This window comes from Sciurus vulgaris (genome assembly GCF_902686455.1).
Source record: "Sciurus vulgaris genome assembly, chromosome: 1".
In the NCBI taxonomy this organism is placed as follows: Eukaryota; Metazoa; Chordata; class Mammalia; order Rodentia; family Sciuridae; genus Sciurus; species Sciurus vulgaris.
The window spans coordinates 116,941,343-116,968,415 of NC_136461.1; the positions used below are offsets into that span (position 1 = coordinate 116,941,343).

The following is a 27,073-nucleotide window of genomic DNA, read 5'->3' on the forward strand; positions in this document are numbered from 1 at the left end:
TCTGTAGCCTGTGCAATAATGAACACTTTTCCTTCTCCTCCCACCCCTGCCTTTCCCAAATCCATTCCTTCATTCCAGTCCCCCCCTCTAGTGATATTTTCCAAATTTCCAGAAATTATTTTTTATATGCATAAAAATTAAAATTTCTGCCAGAATCTAAAAGTAGCCACCACCTTCTTTAGCCCGTTTAATTTGACAAAACATATCCCTCCCATTTCCCTGGAGAGGAACCCTAGAGAAGGACTGGATTGCCAGAGGCTTGGCCGGTGGTGAACAGCATAAGCCCTGGAGATGTCTGGACCCAGGCTCTGCATTGTCCAGAAGAGCTCTGTTTCTTCTCATTACTCTGGACTTGTATATGCAGGGGGGTGAGGGGGATTAAGGCATAATCATCAACAGAGGCTGATGGAAGAGGGAGGAGACAGACTGTTAGGTTGTGTTTACTGAGAGGGCCAGAGGCAACAATGTCAAAGCTCCACCTTTTACTAGCTATGGGATCTTGGGCAAGTAATTTAGCTCTGGGTTAGCTTGTCTGTAAAATGGAGATTAAAATACTTATCCATGTTCAAAGCCGGCCTTGACAACTTAGTGAGACCTGTCTCAAAATAAAAAGAGCTGGGAATGTAGCTCAGTGGTGAAGTGCCCTGGGTTCAAGCCCCAGTACTGAAAGAAAAAGAAAACCACTTATTCAGAGTTTTTATAAGAATTAAATGAGATGACCTCTGGGAAAGTGGAATGGAAATGCTTCCTTCTCTCACTGCCTGACTGAGCTGCTGTCCAGGCCCACCCCCTGATGTTTACCTGCCGTGTTCCACATCCTGGGTTGGAGCAATTAAGTGAAGCAGGAGCACACCTTCCCAAGAGGGTGGAAGGAAGCTGGACCACAGCATAGCAGAGAGGGAAACAGGAAGACAGGACCAGAAACCGTGGTGAGGGAAGGCCAAACTGGACAATATCCTGGCTTACTCAGGTTCTTTCCTGTTTCTTGTCTGGGCTCCAAAGTCTCTGCCCACATTCCCCTTCATCAGGTTACTCAGCCTCCTACATGGCTGTTAGGCTAAGGGTGAGCACACAGACTATCTGGGGCCTGGACAGTACTGACTTCCTCTAGCATTCCCTCTGCAAAAAAAGAGGGTGATTCCTCCACTAGACTTTCCTGCCCCGAACTGACAGAGACTCTGGGCAGTGGGACTCAGACACCCAAGGGCTGTTTTATTTGCTTTGGTCTCTTAGAATTCTTGCTCCTCACTGCTCTACCTACCCTCCCTGACCTTCAGCAGACTTTGATTCTCCAGTTGCTTTTCTGAGATGCACCCTGTCTGAAGCCTTCATCAGTCTGAACTCCTTACCTAATGCCAGTGGTGAGAAGGTACTAAACAGGTGACCTGCTTACATCTCTACTCCCAGCTCACTCAGAGGAAGGGAATCTGGCTCAGAGGCTGGCCCAAGGAACAGCACTAGGCCCTCAGGAGGAGCCAGTGGGGGAGTCTGAGCAACCTTACAGTGAGAAAATCCCATGGTTCTTCAGGATGACTAGGATATCTTCTCTGGAGTTTCTCTTAATGCTCAGAAGCTGCCCCAGATTGGAAAACTCATGCATACCTGAGGAAGTCATGAGAAGAAAAGGAATGTGGCTCATTCTGCCAGTAAATAAAGAAAGTGGAAATGAATTCAAGTTGCAGGCACCAGAGAAGGGGGTTGGTTACAAGGAAGAGAGCAATGCACTTTCACTTCCTGGGATCGGACACACATAACCACACAAGTACAGGTCCTTTATAATCGTACACTTTCCTAGCTTGCACTCCGCCTATGATCTTATTTCAACTCCTTCAGCTGCCATTTCCACCCATAAAATTATGAGTGTAAAAGTCCTTTGCAAACTCGAATACTCTATGAAGAAGTAAAAAGTCTTGCTGTAATTATTATCATTATTATGCCCAATAATAATGGACAAATAAGATTTCTGCAGCCCACCTCTTAGCTACGTGAGGCCTAAAGTAAGGGAATGCAATGCCATGCCTCAGCTCCTGAGGCTCCTAGCTCTTTTCCCTTTTTCCAGCTGTCCACAGCTGACTGCTAAGCTGGAGGCGTGGGTTAGAGCAGAGAAAAGGCGATTTACTGGGACGCAGACACAGAGGCTGGAAGAGTGAGCATATGTTCTCTTAAAATTTGAGCTGTTGCCCTGAATCTCTAATAGGGAAGGTTGGCGAGGGGTGGCATGGGCTGGGGAGGAGGGGAACTGGAGAGGGCAGCAAGTCTAGGCCCCCTGCTTCCCTTTCTATCTCCTACCTTTGACTTGCCAGTCATGAGGAAGAGGAAGCTGAAGGTCCGTCGCAGGGAGGAGCCTGCCCAGGTACCTGAGTTCCCTTCCAGCTGGTTCCAGCTGCAGAGAGAAAAAGAAGAAGTGAGAAGATGGAGTCAAGAAAAAGATACTTCCAGAGAAATGGTGGAGAGAGAGTGGGTGAAGATGCCATGGCTGGCAGATAGGAAATGGAGATAGGAGGAAGAGTGAAGAAGAAGGAGGAAGGATGGAAAGGCACCCCACACATACCTTCTACAGCTTCCTGGAGGTAGACACTTCAGTTTTTCAGGCCCCTCTATTTATGAGGAAAACTTCAGGCTCCTCCCAGATACACAAAGACTCCCCCTTCCTACCTAATCCAGGCTCAGGATGGGTGGGCCAAATCTCTGCTCTCATGCTGCTTCCCAAAGGAAGTGGAGCGGAGTGAGGGCCCTCCAGGGGGGCATTTTCCCCCCTCAGAACAAGAGCCCTGTGCAGACCCTGTGCTGTTTGGAAAGAGCCTCTGGGCCTAAAGCCAATAAGGCCTGAATTTCCTGGGATTTCATCAGCCCCATCCCATGAGCTAATCCCAAGCCCAGAGCCAGGAGGATGTGTCAGCGGGAGAATTTTAGGACCACAAATCAGAGCCCGATATCTTAAAGGGCCCGGGACTTGCTCACACAGCCACACTTAGAAGACTGTCCCACTCTAATCAGACTTCAGCCATAGCAGCCAAATGAACAGGTGCTGATTTTACATGGCTTATTTAGTTATTGCAATCTCTCTGACTCTGTCTCTGTTCTTCAACTATGCCTTCAGTCCCTGCCCTCTTCTGAGAACTCTACAGCCCTTGCATAGCTCTCCTTAGGGCCAGTACCCATTGGATTATCTGAACCATCCAAAGCCGACGCATGGTCCTTGGTCATCGTCTCTCACTGCCTGTCCAAGAGCCCATCTGCCCATCCACCTTTGTATCTTTGACAAGGGCAAACAGCTTACTCAGCTGACACTCTGTGATCTGGTTACTTCTTTTCTTTCCCTAATTTCTCCGCTATCCCGTGGGTCTGTGGTAAACCTGAGAAGAGGGTGAATTTGATGCATCTCAGGGAGAAGGTTATTTGGAGATCTTTAATCGGAAATGTTAAGGGAAGTGTGTGTCAGGAAGCAGAGACTCTGGGGGCTACAAAACCCATGGTCCTGACCCATCACTCCTCCCCCATCTAGGCCTTTGAAGGGATCCCAGTCCCCCAAACTCACCGTTTGCTGAGGTCAGTGGCAGAGGACTGGGATGAACGTCCTGCCAACAAAGAAGGAGAAGAGAAGTGTCTAGCTAAAGCCAGACAAAGGCGCCCAGGGCTGCCTCTCCCACCCCCTCCACCTGGATCAGGTTCCCAAGCTGCAGGTGCATGTGACGCCATTCCTGAGGGCGGGCACCAGGGAGCAGGGAGGGAGGGCGGGGTTCTGAGCAGAGCACAGCTGAAGAACTTAGGAACCAGGGTTATGTGAAGAAGGGGGAGAAGGGCCTGATGTTTCAGTTCTGTTTCTGGTGAATGGAGAGGACTAAGGATTAACACTGAGTTCCCAGTACTCCATCTGGAGGAAAAGGTGCATTGCAAATAATTGTCCTCCATTTTTGGTGACAGAAGAGGCTGGAGAGCCTCACTCTGTCCTGTCCCCTTTTATTGGCAGAAGTTTCAACATGCCAAAGTCCTGAATTAAGATCTCTCATTTGAATAATGACATTCTGGGGGGTTCAAGGGTGTGGTTGGAGGTCATCCAGGACATCTAGATGCTAAACGCTGATAGGAGGACTAGTGATGAGATGGATCGGAGAAGGGTCCGTCTTTGCCTCGCTCCCCACCTTTACTCACCATCTGGATCTGAGCGCTCCAAGAGGCAATTGATGGCACTCATGGATGCGGACTTGGAAAGCATGCCAGTGACTGAGTGGTCCAAAGAGTCAGCAGATGGATGACAGGAAGCCCTGACCCTAAAATCAAGTCAAGAGTTCTCATACAAAGGTCAAGCTTCACCCCTCTCCCAGCATGCTCTTCCCCTTCCCTCAGCTTCGCATTTCTACAAATTCAGAACCTCCCCCAGGCTCCACTACCTACATCTGGGATATTCCACTTGATATAGTTGGGAAGTTATTCCTGCTATTTAGATCATCACTCTACTGCAGTAAACTCTTCTTATTTTTTTAATTGGCCCATCATAAGTCTGCATTTTAATACTATGCAATGTGATGTCTTAATACATGTATACATTGTATATCAGGCTTTTAAAATATAGAAAAAATTTTAAATTTTTTTTGGTTGTAGATGGAAACAATACCTTTATTTTTTCTTTTCTTTTTCTTTCTTTTTTTTTTTTTTTTCTTGGGTGCTGGGGATGGAATCCAGGGCCTTGTGCTTACAAGGCAAGCACTCTACCGACAGAGCTATCTCCCCAGCCCCCAATACCTTTATTTTTATTTATTTATTTTTATGTGGTGCTGAGGATCAAACCCAGTGCCTCACACATGCCAAGCAAGTGCTCCACCACTGAGTGACAACTCCAGCCCAAAATACAAAATATTTTTGAAGAGAAAAGATTTACTCTGAATGATTTCCAGAAATGACAAACTCAACCTATAGAGGCCAGATAGGGAATGAAATAAATTTAGGTAGTCTGGATTTAAGGTGGTGCACACTTGTAATCCCTTGTAATCTCAGCTCAGGAGGCTGAGGCAGGATGATCTCAAATTCAAAGCCAGCCTCCGCAAAAAGCCAGGCAATAAGCAATTCAGGGAGACCCTGTCTCTAAGTAAAATACAAAATAGGGCTAGGGATGTGGCACTGTGCCCACCTATTTTTTTTATTCTTTGCAGTGCTAGAATCTGTTTTTTTATTTTTAATTTAACTTATTTTACTTTTTACCCAGGGTGGTTATACAGGTGTTTGCTCCCTAATTATTTACTACACTGTATGTGTAAATTTTCTATATTTTTCTATGTATATGTTACATTTAAATTTTTTCCAAAAAAAAAAAAAAAAATTCCTCAAATGAAACCAGAAAAAAAATCTCTAGAACTGGGGGTGTAGCTCAGTGGTAGAGTGCTTGCCTAGCATGTGCTAGACCCTGTGTTCAATCATTAGAACCACAATTAAAACAAAACAAAAATTTTTTAAACTCTACAAAAATGAAAATACTATAAAACAAAACCCAAGGGACATAGCAAGTGGTTTTCAAGGGCAATCTGTAGCCTTAAAATTTCATATGATTTTTTTTAATAGCTTCAAAAGTAATGAGTTAACTTAAGAAGTTATAAAAGGAACAGAACAAACACGAAGAAAACTGAAAGAAAGTATATAAAAAGGCAAAACCATGCTGGTACAGTGCTGCACGCCTGTAATCCCAGTGATTTGGGAAGCTAAGGCAAAAGGATCAAAAGTTCAAGGTCAGCCTCAGCATCCTAGAGAGAACCTATCTCAAAATCAAATATCAAAAGGGGCGGGGAGGTAGCTCAGTGGTAGAACACTTGCCTAGAGTGCTCCACAACCTGAGTTTGATCCCCGTTACAAGAAAGAAAGAAAGAAAATCTGAAATCAACAAAATAGTAAACCAGAGAGGGTCAATAAAACCAAGAGTTGTGTTTTAGAAACAGGTGAGTAAAATACACAAAGAGTAATAGAGAAGGCATAAATAAAATTAGAATAAAAAGTGGATCTATGCCTTGCAAGCACAAGGCCCTGGGTTCAATCCCCAGCACCGCAAAAAAAAAAAAAAAAGTGGATCTAGGGCTGGGGTTGTGGCTCAGTGGTAGAGTGTTTGCCTGGCACGTGCAAGGCACTGGGTTCAATTCTCAGCACCACATACAAATAAATAAATAAAGGTCAAAAAAATTTTAGAAAAAAAAGTGGATCTAACTACTGACTGAGCAATGATTAAAAAGTAAGAGAACAGTACCTACAACTTTTTGCTAATGATTTTGAAAATGCAAACAAAATAGACAAATTCTTACCAAAAGAAAGAAACAGATATATAACTTACCAACACTGAATCAAGAAGAAATAGAAAGTCTGAATGGTCCTATTAAAGAAATGGAATCAGTTGTTAATCTTCCATAAGCAAAACAAAACAACACCAGGCCAAACTGTTTTGGACAGAACTTTCCAGAACAGATCACTAACAGGTTATACAAATTCTTCCAAAGAATAGAAAACAAAAATAAAAACAGAAACACTTCAACTCTCTAAAACCTTGAATCTGAAACTATACATGGACATACAACAAAAGAAAATATGGGCTGATCTTTCTTGTACACATAAGTACAAAGATCCCAAACAAAATAATAGCAAAAGTATTTTAATGATCATAGATTATTTGCAGCTCTTCCTATTAAGAAGAAGTCTAGCTAGGCACGGTGGCACATGCCTATAATTCCAGCAGATCAGAAAGCTGAAGCAGGAGGATCACAAATTTGAAGCCAGCTTGGGCAATTTAGCAAGACCCTGCCTGGAAAAAAAAAAAGTGCTGTGGATGTAGCTCAGTGGCAGAGTACCCCTGGGTTCAATCCCCAGTATCCTGCCCCCCACACACACACTCAGAAGAACTATTGGCTGAGCCTAGGCAGATTGCCCACTTATAAAATTGGAACCAAAAATGGTTGTTTGCTAAGCCACTAAATTTGGGGTTGGTTTATTATACAGCAGTATAAATACCACAATATAAATACCACGAATAAAACCTAGCAGTATATAAAAAAGATAATGTAGCCAGTCATAGTGGCACATGCCTGTAATCCCAAAAACTTGGGAGGCTGAGGTGCAAGGATCACAAATTTGAGAACAGCCTGGGCAACTTAATGAGCCCCTGTCTCAAAATAAAAAGTAAAAAGGGTCAGGGGTGTAGATCAATGGTAGAGCACCCCTGGATTCAATGCCCAGTAACACCTTCCCCCACAAAAAAGAAAGAAAAAGACAAACCATCATAACAAAATTAGATTTATCCTAAGAATACAAGGATGGTTTAATGTGAGAAAAACTTCACATGTAATTTACCTCAATAACATATTAAAGGGGAAAAAATATAATCATCTCAGTAATTGCAGAAAAGTGCAATGATAAAATCCAGAGCTCATTCATTCTAAAATGCAAATCCTTGCAATTAGGAATTGAAGGAATCTTCCTTAATCTGATAAAGAGAATCTTTCACAGACTACAGCCAAAAATCAGTTTCAATGAAGAAACCTGACTGAGAGTATAACTCAGTAGTTGAGCCTGTGCTTAGCATGCATAAGATCCTGGGTTCACTGTGCAGCACCAAACAGAAAACAATAACAAAAGTTGTGACTCAATGATAGAGCGCTTGCTTGGCATGTGTGAGGCCCTGGGTTCAACACTCAGCACCACATATAAATAAATAAAATAAAAGGTCCATTGACAACTAAATATATAAATATATTTTTAAAAAGTTAGACTTAATATACATTACCTCTAAAATCAGAAACAAGACAGAGATACCCATTATCACCATTTCTACTCAGCAGAAAAGAAGAAATGAAGTTAATTTGAAGATGGCTAACAGTTCACTTAGAAACCACTCCCAGCTGTGTACTATGGCCCACACCTTTAATCTTTGCTACTCAGGAAGATGAGGCAGGAACATCACAAGTTCAAGCCAGCCTTAACAACCTGGTGAGACTCTTGTCTCAAAGTTTTAAAAATAAATTAAATTAAAAAGGACTGGAGGTATAACTCAGTAGTAGAATATCCCTGGGCTTAATCCTCAGTACAGGGGGGAAAAACACACACACACTATGCTGGGATTTATTTTCAATTCTATTTCTACAAACCAAACAATTATAACATACAATCTAAAAATAATAAAGCATTATAATAGCAAGCATATCTATACAGTACCTATAAATAAATCCAATAACGATTGGCAAGATGAGTATGAAGAAAACCAATATTTTATTAAAAGACTATTTTTAGAAAAGCCTAAGTAAATAGAAATTTTTTTCATGCATAGGGGACATGTCAATTAATCCTAAATTAATCTTTTTTGTGTGTGTGTGGTGCTGGGGATCAACCCCTGGGTCTCATTTATGCTAGGCAGCAGTCTACCACTGAGCCATATCCCCAACCCTTAAATCAATCTTTAAATTCAATGCAGCCTCAATCAAAATTCAGCAGGTATTTTTGTTTTTTTCAAAAAAAATTATAAACTGATTCTAAAAGTTACCTAGAAATACAAAAGACCTAGAAGATCCAAGATAATCCTAAAAAGAATAATAAAGTTGGAGGACTTATATTGTTTGAGTTTAAAGACTCAAATATAGCTAAAGCTATATTAATGAAGACAATGTGGTGTTAGTATAAAGAGAAGCAAATAGCTCAGTGGAATAGAAAAGAAGATCCAGAAAGACTCACATCAATACAGTTGTTTGATTTTCAACAAAAGCACCATAGCCATTTGCTGGGGAAAGTAGGATTTTTAAAAGAAATGATAATGAAACAAATGGGTATTTATATGGGAAAAAAAATCTGAACCTACATCAAACACAAAAACTGAGATAAATCAAACACTATGTGAAAAACTAAAACAGTAATCCTAGAAGAAAATATTGGAGAAAGACATCATATTCTTGGGGTAGACAAGATCTCTGAAACATGACCAAAATGCACTAACCATTAAAAAACTGATAAATTGCTGGGCATGATGGCACACACCTGTAATCCCAGCAGCTCTGGAAGCTAAGACAGGATGATTGCAAGTTTAAGGCTAACCTCAGCAATTTAGCAAGGCCTTAAGCAACTTAGTGAGAGCCTGTCTCAAAATAAAAAATAAAAAGGGCTGGGGATGGGGCTCAGTGGTTAAGCACCCCTGGGTCAACAGCCTCATACCAAAAAAGAAAACAAACAAAAAAAAAAAAAAAAAAAAAAAAAAAAAAAAAACAGAAAAAGAAAGAAAGAAAGACAAGACTGAGGACTGAGGACATACAATGTTGAGAAAGGTGTGGATTGTAGGGCACTCTTACATTGTGCTGATGGAAGTGGAAAACAATTTCCCATTATCTTATAAAAGTGAACATCTGCACACTCTAAGACACAACAATTCTACTCCTCCACGGTTTATACCCTGGGGGAATTCTGGCAAATGTGCATGAAAAGATGGATAAGAGAGTGTCACTGTAATACTCTTCATGATAGCAAAGAAAGAAAACTATCCAAATGTCTGTCAACAGAATGGAATTAAAATGAACAAACTATAACTATTTGTAACAAATGGATAAAAATTAGAAACAGTGTTGAAAAATATGCAAGTTAAAAGAGCAGTGTCACAGGCCTATAATCCTAGGTTAAGGCTGGAGGATCCCAAGTTCAAGATCAGCCTGGGCAATTTAGTGAGACCCTATCTCAAAATAATAAATAAAAAAGGGGTGGAGGAGGGGAATCATGAATTGAAATAGAATTCCATGCATGTATGAGTTTGTCAGAATGAATCCAATTACTATGTATAACTACAAAGCTCTAATAAAAAATTAAATTAATAAAAGGGGAAAAAATAAAAGCAAAAACCAGAAAACCAAAGGGGGGGGGGCGCCCTGGGGATGTGGTTCCATAGTACAGCACACCTTGGTTCAATGTTTTTTTAAGTAAAAAAAACAATAACAAGAAGTTATAGAAAATATTATACAATATGACATCATTGCTTTAAATCTCAGAAATAATCGGACATGGTAGCACACACCTGTAACCCCAACAGCTCTGGAGGCTGAGGCAGGAGGATCACAAGTTCAAAGCCAGCTTCAGCAATTTAGCAAGGCCCTAAGCAACTTAGCAAGATCCTGTCTCCAAATAAAAAATAAAAAGGGTTGGAGATGTGGCTCAGTGGTTAAGTGCCCCTGGGTTCAATTCCCCGTACCAATAAATAAATAAATAAAAATAAAACTCAGAAACAAAAATGAGATATAATATATTAGTAGGTAAGGCATATTTCTGTGTTAAAACAATTTTTAAAGGCTGTTAAGGGCTGGGAGAAGAGCTCAGTGACAGCATGTGTGAGATCCAGGGTTTGATCCCCAGCACCATGAAAAACAAAAAGGTAAAAAATTTTAAGGTAAAAATTAAGATGGGTGGCTGGAGTTGTGGCTCAGTGATAGAACACCTGCCTGGCATGTGTGAGGACCTGGGTTCTATCCTCAGCACTGCATATAAATAAATAAAATAAAAGATTCGTTTTCAACTTTAAAAAAAAATTAAGATAGGGCTGGGGTTGTGGCTTGGTGGTAGAGCACTTGCCTAGCACATGTGAGGTCCTGGGTTCAATCCTCAGCACCATGTAAAATAAATAATACAAAGGTATTGTGTCCATCTATTACAAAAAATATATATACTTTAAAAAATTAAGGTAAATGAGTGATAAAATTCAAGAGAATTATCAGGAGACAGGGAAACAAGAGATGGGAGGATCGCATAAACAAAGTTAAAAGTATTGGTGATGTTCTAGATCTTGAAATGACTTTGATTTATTGTGGATTCGTTTTAAATAGAATATTTAAAAAGACAAAGGAAAAAATACAACAGAAAATATTAGCCACTCTGACAAACTGGAGAGCACATTTAAGGACGTCAGAATTTTTTAAAGTTTAAGCATCAAGTGACCAAACAAAATTAAGTTTGGAGCAAGACTTGGCACATGAACAGTCTGCAGTCCCAGGCCTGCAGGCTTTTAGTCTGTAGGCTTTGGTAGAGTACTACAGTAAGAGAGAAAAAACAACCCCAAACACAGAGACAAAGAATATTAAGGAAAAGGCTAAAAGATGAAGAGAGAATAGGAATCAGAGCAGGAGGGCAGAATAGGAGAGGGGGAAAAAAACACTAGTGAAAAATAAGAAGAAAACACATAATACCAAGAAGCAAGAAAACAAAACGGGCAGAAGAGAAAGGTGGAAGGGGGGGGGGGGAAGTTCTAAAGGGAAGGAAGAGAAAGAGAGAAAGGGGGAGGGGAGCTGGGTGTCTTTTTTTCTTTTGATTTTTAAAATTTTTTTTTATTTTTTGGTATTTTGTTTAAGAAGAAACATTACTGAGTTTTTAAATTATTTTTTGATTCACTGTACACAAATGGGGTACAATTTTGATTTCTCTGATTGTACAAAAAGTAGAGTCACGCTGTTTGTGTAATCATACATGTACATACGTAGGGTAGGGTAAAGATGTTTGTCTCATTCTATTATCTTTCCTTCCCCTGCTCCCTCCCCACCCCTCATTTCCCTCTACATGATCCTCCTTCCTCCATTCTTCCCCTATCCCCTCCCTTCCCTTACCCCCTCCCCCTACCAGGCTGGGCTTGTTAAAACAAGCTTGGTTTTTTGTTTGTTTGTTTGATTTTGGGCAGTATAGGGGATTGAACCCAAGGTCTTAGGTATGCTAGGCAAGCAGTCTACCACTGAGTCACATTCCCAGCCCTTTTTATTTTTTTCTTTTGAGATAGGGTCTTGCTAAATTGCCCAGGCTGGCCTCAAACTTGAGATCCTGCTGGGCAAAGTGGTGCACGCCTATAATCCCAATGTCTTGGGAGGCTGAGGCAGGAGGACAGCAAGTTCAAAGTCAGTCTCAGGCCCTAAGCAACTCAGCGAGAACCTGTCTCTAAATAAAATATGAAGAAGGGCTGGAGATGTGGCTCAGTGGTTAAGCACCCCTGGGTTCAATCCCCAGTACTAAAAAAAAAGACCTTGAGATTCTCCTGCTCAGCTGCCAGAGTTGCTGGATTACAGGTGGCAGATGTACATCTCCCACCAAATTACACATTTTAAAAATTTAATAATTACAATAATTAATGATAGTTTTATTAGTCAAGCATGGTGGCATACCCCTGTAGTTTCAGCTACTTAGGAGGCTGAGATAGGAGGATGACTTGAACCCAGGAGTTCTAGACTAGCCTGGGTAACAGAAGACTTTGTCTCAAAAAGAAAAGAGAAGCAAGAAAAGAAAACAAATGAAGGATACAGGAGTCATTTGACTTTAAAATCCTGTTCTTTCTACTATATCTCTTTGAAATGGGGCAGCAGATTGGATGGGGAATGCACAGATTCAGGTGGAGAAAAGCAGCTGAGGGGTTAAGATGGGTTCTTGCTAGTTCTCTAACAGGCTGTACACAGCCTCTTTTTCTTAGCCTTTCTTCCAAGTCATAGGCACCCCCAAAATAAGGCCAGGATTGGAAACCCTGGCCAGTCAAGGGATGAGCTGAGGGATGTATTCAGGGACTCTCACCTGTCAAACCCAGTGGTGTCTCCAAAGCTCTTGTATATCCTTAGATTTTGGTTTCAGACACTGACCCTGAGGCAATCTTTATATCCTTTCACAATCTGTACTCATGGCTATTTTGTTAGAGAACTTTTACATCTTCTGGGGTACTAGATGCCTAGTTTCATCCCACAAATAATAAGTCTAGTTTTAGCTATGGGAACTTGGGGCCCAGAGAAAGAAGTGGTTATAACAGCTAGGGAAACAGGGCCCTTTTAAGAACAGAGGAACAGAAATATCCACATTAACACAGAGACATAGAAAGGGAGAAACAGAGAGTCTTAGAGAAAGAGACAGAGGCGGGATGCTAAGAGTCAGGGCCAGAGTATACAGACCCAGGGAAGCAGACAGAGGGGTATAGATGACAGAATCACTTTGGTCAGATAAAGTCAGAGCAATGCTTGGGCACAGAGAGATCTAGCAGCTGGCAGAACAGAAGAGGCACAGAGTTGTGACTGGACAGGCAAGGGACACGGGAGGGGTGGAAAGCAAGAGCCTCAGTGGATATCTGTCGGTCCATACCAGGTGGGAGGGTTGGCCACTCTGCTGCTGTGATCCCAAAATGGTATCCAGTTCTTCTTGACTCTGTAGTAAGGGGGCTTCCTGGGGGCCTGGGCATTCCGATGCTTGCAGTCTTCTCCTGAAACACACATTGCCACCACTGCCCTCTGTAGTCAGTGACCAGTGATGGGCACCAGGGAGGAAAACTGCCTCAGCCCAGCCCTGTTGCTTGCCCCCTGCCCAGCCCAGCCCTTCCTGTTGGCATAGGTGCAGCCCAGACTCAAACTGGCGTCCCTTTGGAGGCTGTGCTTCGGCAGAACTACAGCACTAGCTGCAGGCAAGGGTGGCCCCTGCTGGCCAAAAGGCAGTACTGCACTCCAGAAGAAAGCCTTTTAGTGTTGGAGGGGGAGGGGAAGGGCACACTGGAATCACACTCCTCTGGTTTCTGATGCTAACCTTTCCCCTTACTGGGATAAACAGTATGCTCAGGGCTCCGTTCCCTCTCCACCCAACATGCAAAATTAATGCCTTATCAGGAAAGGTGGGTGATACGTGAAGCCCTGAAATGCAGCTGGCACCACATATGGGGTACCCAGGGCATTTTTGCCTTCAAGCAGCTGCTCGTAGGAACATGCCATTCAGCATGAGCTTTTCAGGCCTTGCTTGTCACCTGAATTCCCATCCATACCAATTTAGGAACAAGAACCAGGGTGCTCTCTGCCCACTCAGCCCAGCCAACTGTGCCCAGGAGCGAGAAAAGGTGATCCACTCACCAGAGCTAAGGGAACTTGTCCACGGAGACCACTGCCAAAGCAGAGAGACAGTGCCCCTCCATAGCTAGCAGGCCCCCACAATGACCACTCACACTGAACTCTTCATGTGGACCCCCGGACCTTCTCTTTCTGACTTCCTCTGTTTTTGGGGAAGTGGTCAGGGATTTTCCAGGGGAGGGGGAAGAATTGAATCCCTCTCCCCAAGTCTGCCAAACATATGCAAAACTCCCCCATTGTAGCATTGAACTGCTGAGACAGTCTGAGACATCTTGGGTCTGCCTCAACCTGGAACCAGCAGGACTGGAAATGGAATAAGCCCAATGCCCCAACCCTGAGCCCACTTTTCTCAAGAAATATCCTAAATGGAACTGGAGACTATCATGCTAAGTGAAATAAGCCAATCCCCAAAACCCAAAGGCTGAATGTTCTCTTTGATATGCAAATGCTAACACAAGGTGGGGGCGGGGGAGGGAAAAATAGAAGTTCATTGGATTAGATAAAGGGGAATAAAAGGAAGGGAGGGGGACGGGAATAGGAAAGACAGTAGAATGAATTGGACATAACCTTCCTATGTTCATATATGAACCAGTGTAACTCCACAACATGTACAACCGCAAGAATGGGAAGTTATACTCCATGTATGTATTATTTCAAAATACACTTTTTTCCTACTATCATGTATGTCTAAAAAGAACAAATAAAAAATTTAAAAAAAAGAAATATCCTAAAGTTCTTTGAGCCTCAGTTTCCTCATCTGTAAAATGAGGGGATTGGGTCATTTAATTTCCGAGTTCCTTTCAGCTCTGACAATATTTTTGGTTCTATGAAACCCAAAGTGGGACCCAAGTGTCCTGATACTCACTCCATCTACCTTCTCACACCAACCTGCTCTTGAGATCAGGTAGGAAGGAGGAGCTAGAGCCACTGGGGAAAGTCCCATTTTGGAAGACAAAGCTCCATCCTCCTTAGGTTCATAATAGTTGGGTTCCAATTATCCAGGGAGAAGACTGGAGGCCCACATCTCCTCAACTGCTGTCATTCTTCAGAGATAGTTGTCTCTCTTGGGAGATCATTGGGTGCAGGTAAGGACATCAGAATATTTCTTTTCAACCACTTTCTTCAAGATCCAGGGCATGAAGAAAGCAGGGAGGAGGACTTCATGCTTACCTGCTCAGTGGGTCCTGGAACTCCCTGCCAGGCCCCCAACTATGTCTTTTGAAGGGGTCATAGGTGTGGCTGTGGGCACGGAAAGCCCCTGATCTTCGGAGGGGTACAGCATGGAAATCATTCCCCTCTTTTTTTGGTCCCTCCTTTTCTTCCTCATTTTCTTTCTCCTCTTCCTCTAGCTGCTCTCTGGATTCCACTGCGGACAAGCAACGACGAGTGCGGCCTTGGGGCACTGGGTCTCCACCTGCGAGGAACACCTCTGGGACAGCTCTGCTCATGGGCGGCACACACAGGCCAGTCTGAGTCAAGAAGAGAAGAGTGAGCAGAATTCTAGAACTTTGGAAGGGTGTCACAGTCAGCCAGACTTCAGGGCAACCAAGTCACCCTCGCTTTACGGAGTCACAAAATTGGAGAATGGTCGGCTCAGAGTCAAACCACCTACAAAGTCAAGTTTCTGGGTTTTCTGGCTCCCAGTCCAGTGTGTGTGTGTGTGTCTGTGTGTGTGTGAGTGTGTGTGTGTCGTTTTTGTTTTTGTTTTTGTTTTTAGTACCGGCATTGAGCTCAGGTGTGCTCTACTATTGAGATATACTCCCAACTCTTTATATTTTTAAATTTTGAGACAAGGTCTCTCTAAGTTGTCCAGATTGACTTTGAACTTGTGAACCTCCTGCCTCAGCCTCTCAAGTTGCTAGGATTACAGGTGCATGCTACCAGGCCTGGTTCATGTTCTTTCTTTCTTTTTTTTTTGGTACTAGAACCCAGGGGTGCTTTACCACTGAGCTACATCCCCAACCCTTTGTATTTTTTATTTTGAGCAGGATCTCACTAAGTTGCTTAGGGCCTTGCTAAATTGCTTAGGCTGGCCTTGAACTTGCGATCTTCCTCTCAACCTACCAGATCACTGGGTTTACAGGTCAATGTTCTTTCTAGTACATAAAAAACTAGGTGTCGTGGTGCACACCTATGACAGTGTCTTGGAAGCCTGAGGCAGGAGAATCACAAGTTTCTGGTCATATTTAGTAACTTAGAGAGATCCAGTCCTAAAATAAAATACCTAAAGGACTGGGGAGGGCCTGGGGTTGTAGCTCAGTGGTGGAGCACTTGCCTAGCATATGTAAGTTTTATCCCCAGTACCACGTAAAATAAATAAATAAATAAAATAAAGGTATTATGTCCATCTACAAAAAAAAAAAAAAAAAAAAGTGCTGGGGAGATAACTTAGAGGTAGAGAGTCCCCGGGTCAAACCCCAGAATCACATCACACACACACACACACACACAGAGAAGGCTTTGGGTTATCAAAGGAGTGAGCACATATTACCAGTAGAAACAATCAAAAAGGGAAACAAGTAAGCAGATAGTTTTTGAGATGTGCCTCGACCAGCAGAGGCTTAGAATGTGGCCAAGATAGGGTGGGGAGAAGTTTCTTGACCAATAAAGTAACAGGGAAAACAGGTTCATAAGTGAAAGAATTATGATTCCTTCCTTCTAAGACCCTGGTCATGTGAAGAGTAAGAGCCATTCTGATCTGTCCCCATGTTACAGAGAGAAGAGCTCCAAGCATCAACCACATCACCTTCATCTTCTAGCCTCTCTCCCAATCCCAAGAGAGCATTGTTTTCACCTCCCAACAGTCCTGGTTGGTACCAGGGCCCACCTCAGTGTGTCTCAGAGGAAGAGCACTCAGGTGCTCTTAAGTTGAAAATAAGTCCCACTCCAGAAAGAAATACCAACCTCCAGAGTACCAAGGTGGTGGAGGGGCAGAAGGAGAGTACCACATACTGCATACCTCTGTACGTCCCCCTCCCCGGCCATGATTCTCTGGACCTTCTGCCAGAAGTAGTCTCCCAGACACCCTTTCTCCTGGACCACCCCTAGCTACTAAGATGTTGAAGTGTGCAGGACGACCAGAGGTCATGAGTCAGCACCTTGCTTTCTTTCCAGGCCTTCTCTAAGTTGTCATAACCACCCCAGGAAAGTCCAGATTGGGGGAAAGGTGTTCTTTCAATTTGCTTCCCCCACCCTCACTACAATCTGTCCACTATTCCCACCCTACTCAGGGCTGCAGGGCAGAATGTTCTTGTCTCTGCCACCATGTGCCCATTCACCAGAGAGAAGGAAGGGAGACAGGTGCTCAGTCTCTGCAGGTGGTGTGGTTGAAGGAGAGAAAGGAGAGGCAAAGGGGACTTACCCAGGCCTTATGTCCAACCATGCTCTGGTATCTGGGAGCAGTGTTGAGGGGAATCCTTCAACCAACCCCCAGCTGAGATCCCTTCTTGTTTATGCACTTGGGCTCTTTGCCATTAGGAGTACTGGGTATAATTCAGATGGCCAGATCTACAGGGAGCAGGATGGAGCCTGAAGCCCAGGACATGGTCCCCAACAAACAGCAGATTCTGAGACAAGAAGCACTGTGAGAAGCTGGGGTGAGGAGAAGAGTAAAAATGGGAAATGGTCACTAGGAAAAGAGGGACAGGGGCTAGAAAGAAGGCAGAAATGGAAAGGAACTGAAGGATCTTGGGTACTCCGATATTCAGTGACTTCCCCGAAGCAGAAAGTTGGCTTGAGCTGCAGCACTTAACCTCTACCTCCTATCTCTGCTCAAAGGATTGACTTTGGCAAGATGAATGAAATGTAGTAAATTAGCTGGGTGTGGTGGCACACACCTGTAATCCCAGCAGCTTGGGAGGCTGAGGCAGGAGGACCACAAGTTCAAAGCCAGCCTCAGCAATTTAGGGAGGCCCTAAGCAATTTAGTGAGACCCTGTCTCTAAATAAAATAGAAAGGGCTGGGGATGTGGCTCAGTGGTTAACCACCCCTGGGTTCAATCTCTGGTCCCAAAAAAGAAAAAAATAAAATAAAATAAAATAAGGTAGTGAACTGAAGCCCTTTCTTTTCCTTCATTCTGGAAGATGCATTGCTGGAGGAAGAAGGGTGAACAGACAGTAAGTACCCTGTAACCCAGGCCCAAATGACAGACTCTGCTGATCTTTTTTCCTATGCCCCCACATGCCAAAGATCAAACCCAGGGTCTAGGGCATACTAAGAAAGAGCTCTACCAGTGAGTTACACCCCCACTGCTAGTGTTGAGATCTTTGTGTACTTCACTCTTTCACATCATACCAACTGGAATCCAACCCCTTCTCAAAGATCCATCCTTTTCCCAGCATTTCATTCATGATCTCTACCCTCTGTGAAAATAAATCTATTGGACAGCTTTTCTCTCACATCATTTCATTTCTCAAGAGTTTTCCTGCTTTCTAACCTTCACCTCCTCCCAGGCTACAATGCCAATAATGATTGTTCTTTTCTTCAAAGAGATGAGGCTTGGTAAGTTTTCCTTCACTACCTCCCAGAAATTTCCCTCCTCTGTTTTCTGAAATTCAAACCGAGGTTCCCATCCATCATTGGGTGTTTTCCCTGCTTCTCCTTCCATTAGCTCTCTTCCAGTCTCCTCCTACTTTCCCACGCTTCCTGAGCTCAGGAAATGGTGCAAGGGAGCCCACCAGGACTGTCTCATACAATGGCTTTTTTTTAGCTCCTATATGAAGTCACATCATGTCACATCACTGTTTCCATTGAGTAGAGATAGGAGATTCTGAAATAGTTCTGGGATCAGATGTTTGAGATGGGACGCAGTGGGGGCACAGCAAGGGGCTCTGAGGAGTCATTTCACTTAATTTCCTGTCCCCCTACCACCACCGACCATCAGTATCTCTGGTCCCCTCCTGTGAGTGTATAATCTTCACTGATTGCACTAGTCATCAATGACTTATTACACACTCTGCTGGGTAATAGGATGAAAATTTATAATATTGTAATAGAAACATATCTTATTTCAAAACTCCAAGAGCATAATTTCTTTAGGGTGTAATAATGGCTTTAAAGTTTAGTTTGCCAGGTGAGGTGGTAAATGCCTGTAATCCCAGTAACCTGGGAGACTGAAAGAGGAAGATGGAAAATTTGAGGCCAACCCTAGCAACTTAGGGAGACCCTGTTTCAAAATTTAAAATAATGCTGGGGATGTGGCCCAGCGGTAGAGCACCACTGGGTTCAATCCCCAGTATCAAGAAAAAGAAAAAAATAAAAAGTCTTCTCAGTTTTGCGAGTTCTGCTGCCATATGACCTTGGGAACTTCCTTAGATTTTTTTTTTTTTTTTTTGTACTGGGAATTGAACCAAGGGGTGCTCAACCACTGAGCCCTTTTTAAGATAAAAATAAAATAAAATAAAATAAAAAATAGTTTTAGTTGTAGATGTACATGATCTCTTTATTTTTATGTGGTACTGAGAATTGAACCTAGTGCCTCACATGTGCTAGGCAAGCGCTACACCACTGAGCCACAACCCCAGCACCCCCAGCCCTTTTTATATTTTATTTAAAGACAGGATCTTGCTAAGTTGCTTAGGGCTTCATTAAGTTGCTGAGACTGACTTTGAACTTGAGATCCTCCTGCCTCAGCCTTCCGAGTTGCTGGGATTATAGACATGAACCACTGTGCCCCACTTGTTTAGCTTTCTGAGCCTCGGAATCATCTATAAAAAGAGAATAATAATATCTACCTTGTAAGGCTGTTGATAGATAGGATAATAATTTGTGCAATGCAATTAATATTATGCTATTAACAATAAATACTACTATTATTGTTGTTATTTAGAGACAGAGAGAAGGTGAGGCATGTTGAAATAGGGAGCTGGAGAGGATGACCTAAGACAGAGAAGAAATAGGCAGCATATGATAGTGATTCACTGTTTTATCTTGAGAGAGGGGTGGGGAGAGAATTAGCAACCCACAAGCAGACACTAACACAACTGCAGTTGGGACTAGTTATAAACAACACCTGATGGATAATTGTGCATGTAACCATAGCAGAAACCATGGCAAGAAGAAAAATAAGCGGTAGCTTTCTGTCCTTTGAGACCCTGATGAGCCTCAGATAACTGAGAGCAGGAGTTGGCAAACTATAGCCTGTGAGCCAGACCTGTCCTGAAATCTTTCAATCTTTTTTTTTCCTTCCTGTACTGGGGATGAACCCAGGGGTGCTCTGCCCCTGAGCTACATCCCCAGCCTCCTTGCCTTTTTTTTTTTCTTTTTTTCCAGACAGGGTCTTGCTAGGTTGCCCAGGCTTGCCTTGATTTGTAATCTTGCCTCTGCCTCCCAAGTTGCTGGGACTATAGGCATACACCACCACTCTTTTTCAAAGAGTTGAGAAAAATAATAAAAAAGAATACTTTGAGGGACTGGGGTTGTAGCTCTGTGTTGGAGTGCTTGCCTAGCAGGTGTGAGGCACTGGGTTCAATTCTCAGCACCACATATAAATAAGTAAAATAAAGGTACATTGACAACTAAAAAATATTTTAAAAAGAACACTTTGAGATACATACAAATGATATGAAATTCAAATTACAGTACCCATAAATAAAGTTTTTTCCCCAAAAACAACCATGCTTTTCTTGTTCTTTTATGTATTGTCTATGGCTATTTTTGCATTAAGATAGTTGTGACAGAGACTATATGACCCGCAAAGTCTAAAATATTTTTTTCAGGGTCTTTACAGAAAGTTTGCGGACTCTTGATCTAGAGCAACTGAGTTTCAAAATCCCAAGAAGGACAAAAGAGAACAAAGAGGGACATTAAGTTTCACTGCATACCAACTAGTCATTCTGCAAAAAATTTAGGTGAGGAGGGGACATGAGGATCTCATCATACCCATTTCCTAAATATCCTCTGGAGCCCACGGGGGAAGAGATTTAACCCATGAGTGCTCACATTCAGCCCGTGTGGTCATCACAACCATTTCTTGAAATAGACATTATTCTTCCTATATTACAGGGAATCCCCTGAGCTTAAGTTGCTAGCTTAATTCACACTGCTGATTGGAGGTGAAGATGAGCTTTCAAAGTGGATCCATCACACTACTAGGTCTGAGTTCTTTGCTGACACCAAAAATAAGCTCCCAGGCTGGGGATATAGCTCAGTTGGTAGAGTGCTTGCCTCACATGCACAAGGCCCTGAGTTCAATCCCCAGCACCACAAAACAACAACAACAACAACAACAAAACAAACAAGCAACAACAACAACAAAATATTGTCATTCACCTCCCGAGCCACCTCCCTGACCCCAACCAAAGAAAGGCAGCAGCAGGCTTCCAAAATAAATTAGATGGGGGTACCAAAGAAGTTAAATTTGTCCTTTCTGTTCCCTCTGTTATCTGAGAAATGTGAATGAGGTGAGGGGGCGGGCAGGTTCTGGTTTTGTTTGCTGCCAGTAAACACTGGGGGTAAGACCTGCCAATAGCAACCAAACAGTGGGGTCTGGTGGGCTGGAGTCAATGCTGGCTGGCACTTTGGAAGCCTGAGAGGCTTTCACTGTGAGACTCTAGGGTCCTAAATCTCCTCAGGGGGCAAAAATGGCGCAGACCTAAAGAATCAGATAAAAAAGACTGGGAAGGAAGGGAGAGGCCAGATGACATTGTCTACTGGCTTTTCCTCCATATCTCCTGGCCCTGGGAGCACAAGGTCATAGAAAACCCTTTGATGGTTCAAAATTTAACCTAAACTTTCTTTTCCCGTTGAAAACCATTAATCCCACAGCACCCCACAAAGAGAGTTGAGCAAAGCTTCTTTTAGCCGTAGGTGAAGTCCCCAGTGTCAGCCGTCCCTTCCTTCTCTGGCACCCTGGACACCCCATCCATGGCAGGAGCACCCCAGTGTCTTCACCCATCAGCCTTCTGTGACCGAGCAGTGGTGTCCTGGAAATGCTCTTTCTCTGACTTTCCTATCAACTGTCAGAGAGCTGTACAGTCCCCAAAAGGAAAAAGTCCCCAAAAGATATAGAGAATTCATTCATTCATCAAACATTACTGTAGCATAAACTAAGTGTCAGGTGCTGAGAAGAGGACCCAGGAAGATCTACACACAAATACAAAGGTCGGGCAGGAGGTAGTATGGGCAAGAGCCTTCTACCTAGATCAGCTTCCGTGTTGACTCTTGATAAAAGTACCCTCCTACATCCAGGGCCATAGGGCAGATTTGTGGACTTTATTATTATTATTCAATTCTATAAGTTCATATTGGAAAGACAGTCAAGCCTAATCTAATTACAGCTCTTCTACTGGGTCAGCAAACAGGCATCTCAAGCACTTAAACCACCTATAATATACTAGGAGCATGAGTCAGGATTTTACTGCTTTGGGCTTACAAGAGCAGCCGCTTGTTATTATTATTATTTTTTTTTTTTCTTTTTGTCTTGCTGGGAATTGAACCCAGGGTTTTCAAGCATGCTCTACTACAGAGCTATATCCCCAGCCCTTTTTCTTTTTTTAAATTTTGAGACAAGGTCTCAGTAAATTGCCCAAGCTGGCTTTGAACTTGTGATCCTCCTGCCTCAGCCTCCCAAGTAGCTAGGATTACAGCTGTGTGCCACTATGCCAGATTGGTTTTTTGTTTTTAATTGCTTTGCAAACTGAATTTAGGGACACTGCCCTCCTTCTTTCTCCTGGTCATGTGGCTGTATGCTTATTCTACCAGGGCCTCAAGACACAGACTAGCCCATGATATGTGGGGGACGGGGAAAAAAAGGGGTAAGACCAGCCAGTCGTCCTCTACCTCCTTCCAGTTTCTTGGCATGCACTCTGAAGTCTGTGCCAGAAGGGTGGGGCACACGAGGGTCTGAGATTCAGAGGGACACACCTGAGAAGACTTGGCCAGTCTGACCCAGGGAATTAACCTGTTAGATCCCAGGAAACAGCTGAAGAAAGTCAGTGGAATAGGGAACCCCTAATATGGATGAGATAATTTGGAATCTGGAAGCCCCTGGCTCTCAGGTATGAGTTGGTGGCCCTTTAAATCTCATAATTAACCCTCCCACCTTAAAAGGAACATGTCATAAGAGGAAGGCGACCCTCAGTGAATTAGAATCTCAAGGTTTTAAGGTTCAAGAGCCATTCTTGGTGTCCATATCTCCCAAGAAAGAAAAAAAGACCAAAAGGCAATCTAATGGACTGATGTCAGGTGAACTTGAGTCTGAATCTCAGTCCTACAATTTACCTTTTAATTGGTAAGTGTTAGTTATTTAACTTCTCTAAGCCTTTTATTTAATATAGGGATTGGGTAAGTCAACCCCATAGGATTATAAGGATTAAAAAAGAATGTATATAAAGGATTTAGCATCATTTGCTGCTCACATTGTGTTAATTAACCATCGACCATTATTGGGATTTTTTCCCCTATTTGCATACTTCTATACATGTGCATGCATGCGCGCACACACACACACACACACACACACACACACACAACATACCCCCTAATTAAAATGAGAGCTGAGTGCAGGAGATTGGTTGGGGAAGCTATGGATTGTTCTGCTACTTCCTGGGATACTAAGGAATTCCTGGACATCCTACTTCTGGGAGAATACCCATTCATCACACAAGGACACAAGAAAGGGAAGATGGAAACTCACCAGAACTGAGAGATATCCCAAAGATGGAGCACCTGTTCCTGCCCTCAGTTGGTGACTTCAGTATGGGAAAAAGTTCTGCTTCAGGTAGCCCTTTTAAGCATCCAGTTCGGGGCCTTCATGGGGGCGCCTCTGTCTTGTTCCTGCTAAGGGAACTGCTCATGGTTCAGAAGTTTGCATAGGAGACAGGGGGGACTCATTCCAGTCCAGACCAGCTGCCTCTTCAACTACTCTAGCCCTTCCCTTCCCCGCCCTACTTCAAACACCCTAGACAGTGCTGTACCCAGGACTTTAACCCCTTCAATGCCCTGTCCTCAGCATTCCCTGAAAAAGGGCAGCCACCGGAAACTCCCATGGAAACAGGTGCAGGAAACCAAGCTGGGGTCATCATAAGGGGAAAGGATGTGGGAACCTGACATCCCAGGGAACTTTCACCCTCCCTCCAAAAGGGACGGGGAGAAGCTGGGGAAGGGAGAAGGAACATATCTCAGGAGTAGAACTGGACACACACCTGTAATCCCAGCTACTCAGGAGGCCTAGGCAGGGGAATCCCAAGTTCAAGATCAGTCTGGGCAACTTAGCAAGATCCTGTCTCAAAAGAAAAAGTAACAAGGGCTGGGGATGTAGCACAGGAGTAGAGCACCCCTGTGTTCCCCAGCAAACACACAAACAAAAAAATTGACTTCAAAACTGCTTGTGGGTCCCTTTAAGAGGCAGGTTATAGAAGTGGAGGAGGAAATATCTTTTTTTTTTTTTTTTTTTTTTTTTTTTAGTGAAAGAGCAAGGAGGAGCAATTACAAGGGCAGCCACAGCTGAGGAAGGCTCTAGCTTCATCCAACAGGAACAGGGTGACCAAGCAACTCAGCATACACACACCACAGTCTGGCTTGTTGTGGATACCGGGCAGCAGGATATTTGAACAGTTTCTCCACCCATCTCTCTGATAACAGCTTGGAGGGGGTGACTTCTTCAGAACAGAGGGCAGCTTGGGCAGATATGGGACTTCATGAGGTAGTGGGCAGCCCTCCTCTCTGATGGGTCCCCTGGTCTAAGGGAAAGGGCTTGTTGGAGTTGGGAAATGTCAGCTGGCTCTGCCAACTCACTAGTTATGGCGACTTTGAAGAGTTAACCTATTAGTGCATTCCCTCATCTGTAAATAAGAATGTTAAATGAGAAATGTGCAAATGGTGGAACACAAATGCTGGATCTGTACTACTCAAATATGCTAGCTGTCACTTGCTGGTGACCTTTGATAAGCCACTTCATTTTGTCTTTCCTCATCTTCTAAATGAGAGGATTAAGTTAGGTGATCTAGGGCCCATTCTTTCTCTAGAATTCTTGTTCTGGGTAACAGGGAAAAGACAGATATGTAGAATTTGCACCTTCCTGGCCTGGTCCATACCACATGATGAAAAAGTGACTCGGTTTTTTGTTTGTTTGTTTTGTTTTGTGATGCTGGACATCTGCCCAGGACTCTACACATGCTAGATAAGTGCTCTGTCACTGAGCTACAAACCCAGCCCAGACAGTGTTTTATTCTTACTACATAAGAATGCAGGAGCAGGGTATGGTGGCACATGACAAATCCTAGAGACTCAAGAGGCTGAGAGGAGGATCACAAGTTAGAAGCCAGGCTCAGCAATTTACCAAGGTCCTAAGCAACTTAGTGAGACCCTGACTCAAAATAAAAAATAAAAAGGACCAGGGATGTGGCTCAGTGGTAAATGTCCCTGGTTTCAGTCCCCAGGATAAATAAATAAATAAATAAATAAATAGATAGATAAATAAATAAATAAATGGAGGAAATGCCTGTGCCATCTTCTGGGGTGAGGGGTCTGCAGAAATCCTCTCATTAAGCAATCCAGGGGTTGCCCAGATGAGGACAGAGGCGCCAAGAGGAGGGTGGTGATTACCTGAGGTCACACAGCCAGTGGATGGCCAGTCGGGAGCTGGATCCAGTGCTCCTGTCCCTGTGGTCATTGCTGCCTCCCCACCTGCTCTCTGAAGGGGTTAACCCTGGGCCACTTTCCATTGTTTCACTGAATAGATCCACTACTCCCAGGCAGGTGGAAATTCATTCTCAGACATGTTTCCCATTCACTTTCCTCAGGTACAGTCTGAAGGCCTATTACATGAAGCAGATGGAAATCAAAGCACTTAGCTCCTCCTGGTACTAGAGCTGGGTGTGTGGGCAAGTACATACCAGTTCAAAGTTTGGATGATGTGGGAGGGCTAGAGGGCTGGTCTTTTGAGGGTGGAGAAGATCTGGAACATGCTGGGCTGAGGTTACTATCTGTATTGCCTTTTAGGGAGGAGCCTCAGTTTGAGTACCCAATCTCTAGGAAGGATGTGGGATCAGTGTGCACTTTTCCTTCTCCCCTCACAAATCTGTATACAATCCCAGGGTCAGGGTTCACACCACCTCCCTGGAGTGGCTTGCTTTTTTTTTCTCAGTACTGAAGATTGAACCCAGGAATGCTTTACCACTGAGCTGTTTCCCCAGACCATTTTATTTTTTATTTTGAGACAGGGTCTCATTAAGTTGCCAAGCTTGTCCTTAAACTTTGAATATTCCTGCCTTAGCCTCCTGAGTTGCTGGGATTACAGGCATGTGCCACAGTGGCATGATCCTAGGGTGGTTTTCGAATAGAGTACAAGAGTGCAGTCTGCCACTTATTCTCCTATCAGATTACATTAAGGAGTCAAGAAGTCTCAATCCTAAAGCCAACTATTCCCACTAAGTCTCTCCATAGATTTGAGAAACTCTTATATTCCTCACATCACTACTTAAGGGAGGTTCAAATTCCATTCTGACTCCAAGGAAGTTGGACTCTCGAGAAACGAAGTATCTGATTTTGGCTTCTTTTCAAGGTGCCTGTGACATGCACTGCCTTCACAATGCTTCTTTTGTCATCTGTGGGTTCCTGGATTCCTCTCTAGTCTTCCCTATAACATGTGCCAGGACACAGGGTGCCGGAATGATAAAGACAAGTCTCCCCCGGCTTTTGGAAAAGTAGTGCCTCCATGATCAAATCTCTCATATTCCCTTCAAGAGTTATGAAGTTCATCCCATCCCCTACACCAGAAGCCCTCCTCATATAGGTTAGCTCATAGGTTAACTATAGATTTCCAATGGAGAGGGCGCAGATGGAAAAGTGTTCCCTCCTCCAGAAAGACTTTTCAAGAGTCCTAGAGAGAAAATCAACATATAGCAAAGTAGCTCACCTGCCCTTCCCCACACCTGTTTTTTTTTAAGCCTCTGACCCACTGCCCCTTTTACCCCAATCTCCTGAGCATTCCAGGTTTCCACCAGAACACAATGAAAAAAAGCAAATACAGACTTCTTGCCCTCTGACCTGGCTGGTCCTGGGGTGTCCAAGCCGCAGCCCCTGAAAGAGGGATGTGAGCTGGCCCAGGGCTACTCCATTTGGAGCATCCCGTTGTCTCCATGTCCTTTTCATCTTCCAGGGGCCCAGAGGCTCCCAGTGCTGGGCAAAGAAAAGGTTAAACCAGTTGGGCAGGGGAACCAGGGGGAGCAGAATCTAAACGGGGAAACTTGGTGGTAGGAACAAAGCGGGTGTTTGTTGGGTTTCCCTCC

The 27,073-nt window shown here is 43.6% G+C and overlaps 2 protein-coding genes across 6 annotated transcripts in view; one reads left to right on the forward strand and one right to left on the reverse strand.

Moving 5' to 3' along the window:
• The window catches only part of ARHGEF2 (Rho/Rac guanine nucleotide exchange factor 2), a 33,592-nt gene extending 29,295 nt beyond the window's left edge, over positions 1 to 4,297 (reverse strand). For 3 of the 5 annotated variants that reach the window (XM_079104163.1, XM_079104162.1, XM_079104161.1), the window contains exons 1-3: positions 4,153 to 4,297; positions 3,539 to 3,578; positions 2,290 to 2,383 (exon numbers count right to left, since the gene is read on the reverse strand). In XM_079104163.1, the coding sequence (XP_078960289.1) occupies positions 2,290 to 2,383; positions 3,539 to 3,578; positions 4,153 to 4,216 (198 nt within the window). In that variant the 5' untranslated portion in view covers positions 4,217 to 4,297. Of the gene's footprint in view, positions 1 to 2,289; positions 2,384 to 2,551; positions 2,809 to 3,538; positions 3,579 to 4,152 lie in introns of those variants that run through there. The other 2 variants (XM_079104167.1, XM_079104165.1) reach the window with 1 other exon arrangement.
• RXFP4 (relaxin family peptide/INSL5 receptor 4) overlaps positions 1 to 27,073 on the forward strand; it is a 101,182-nt gene that overhangs the window by 35,693 nt on the left and 38,416 nt on the right. The gene's annotated exons all lie outside the window — the stretch shown is intronic.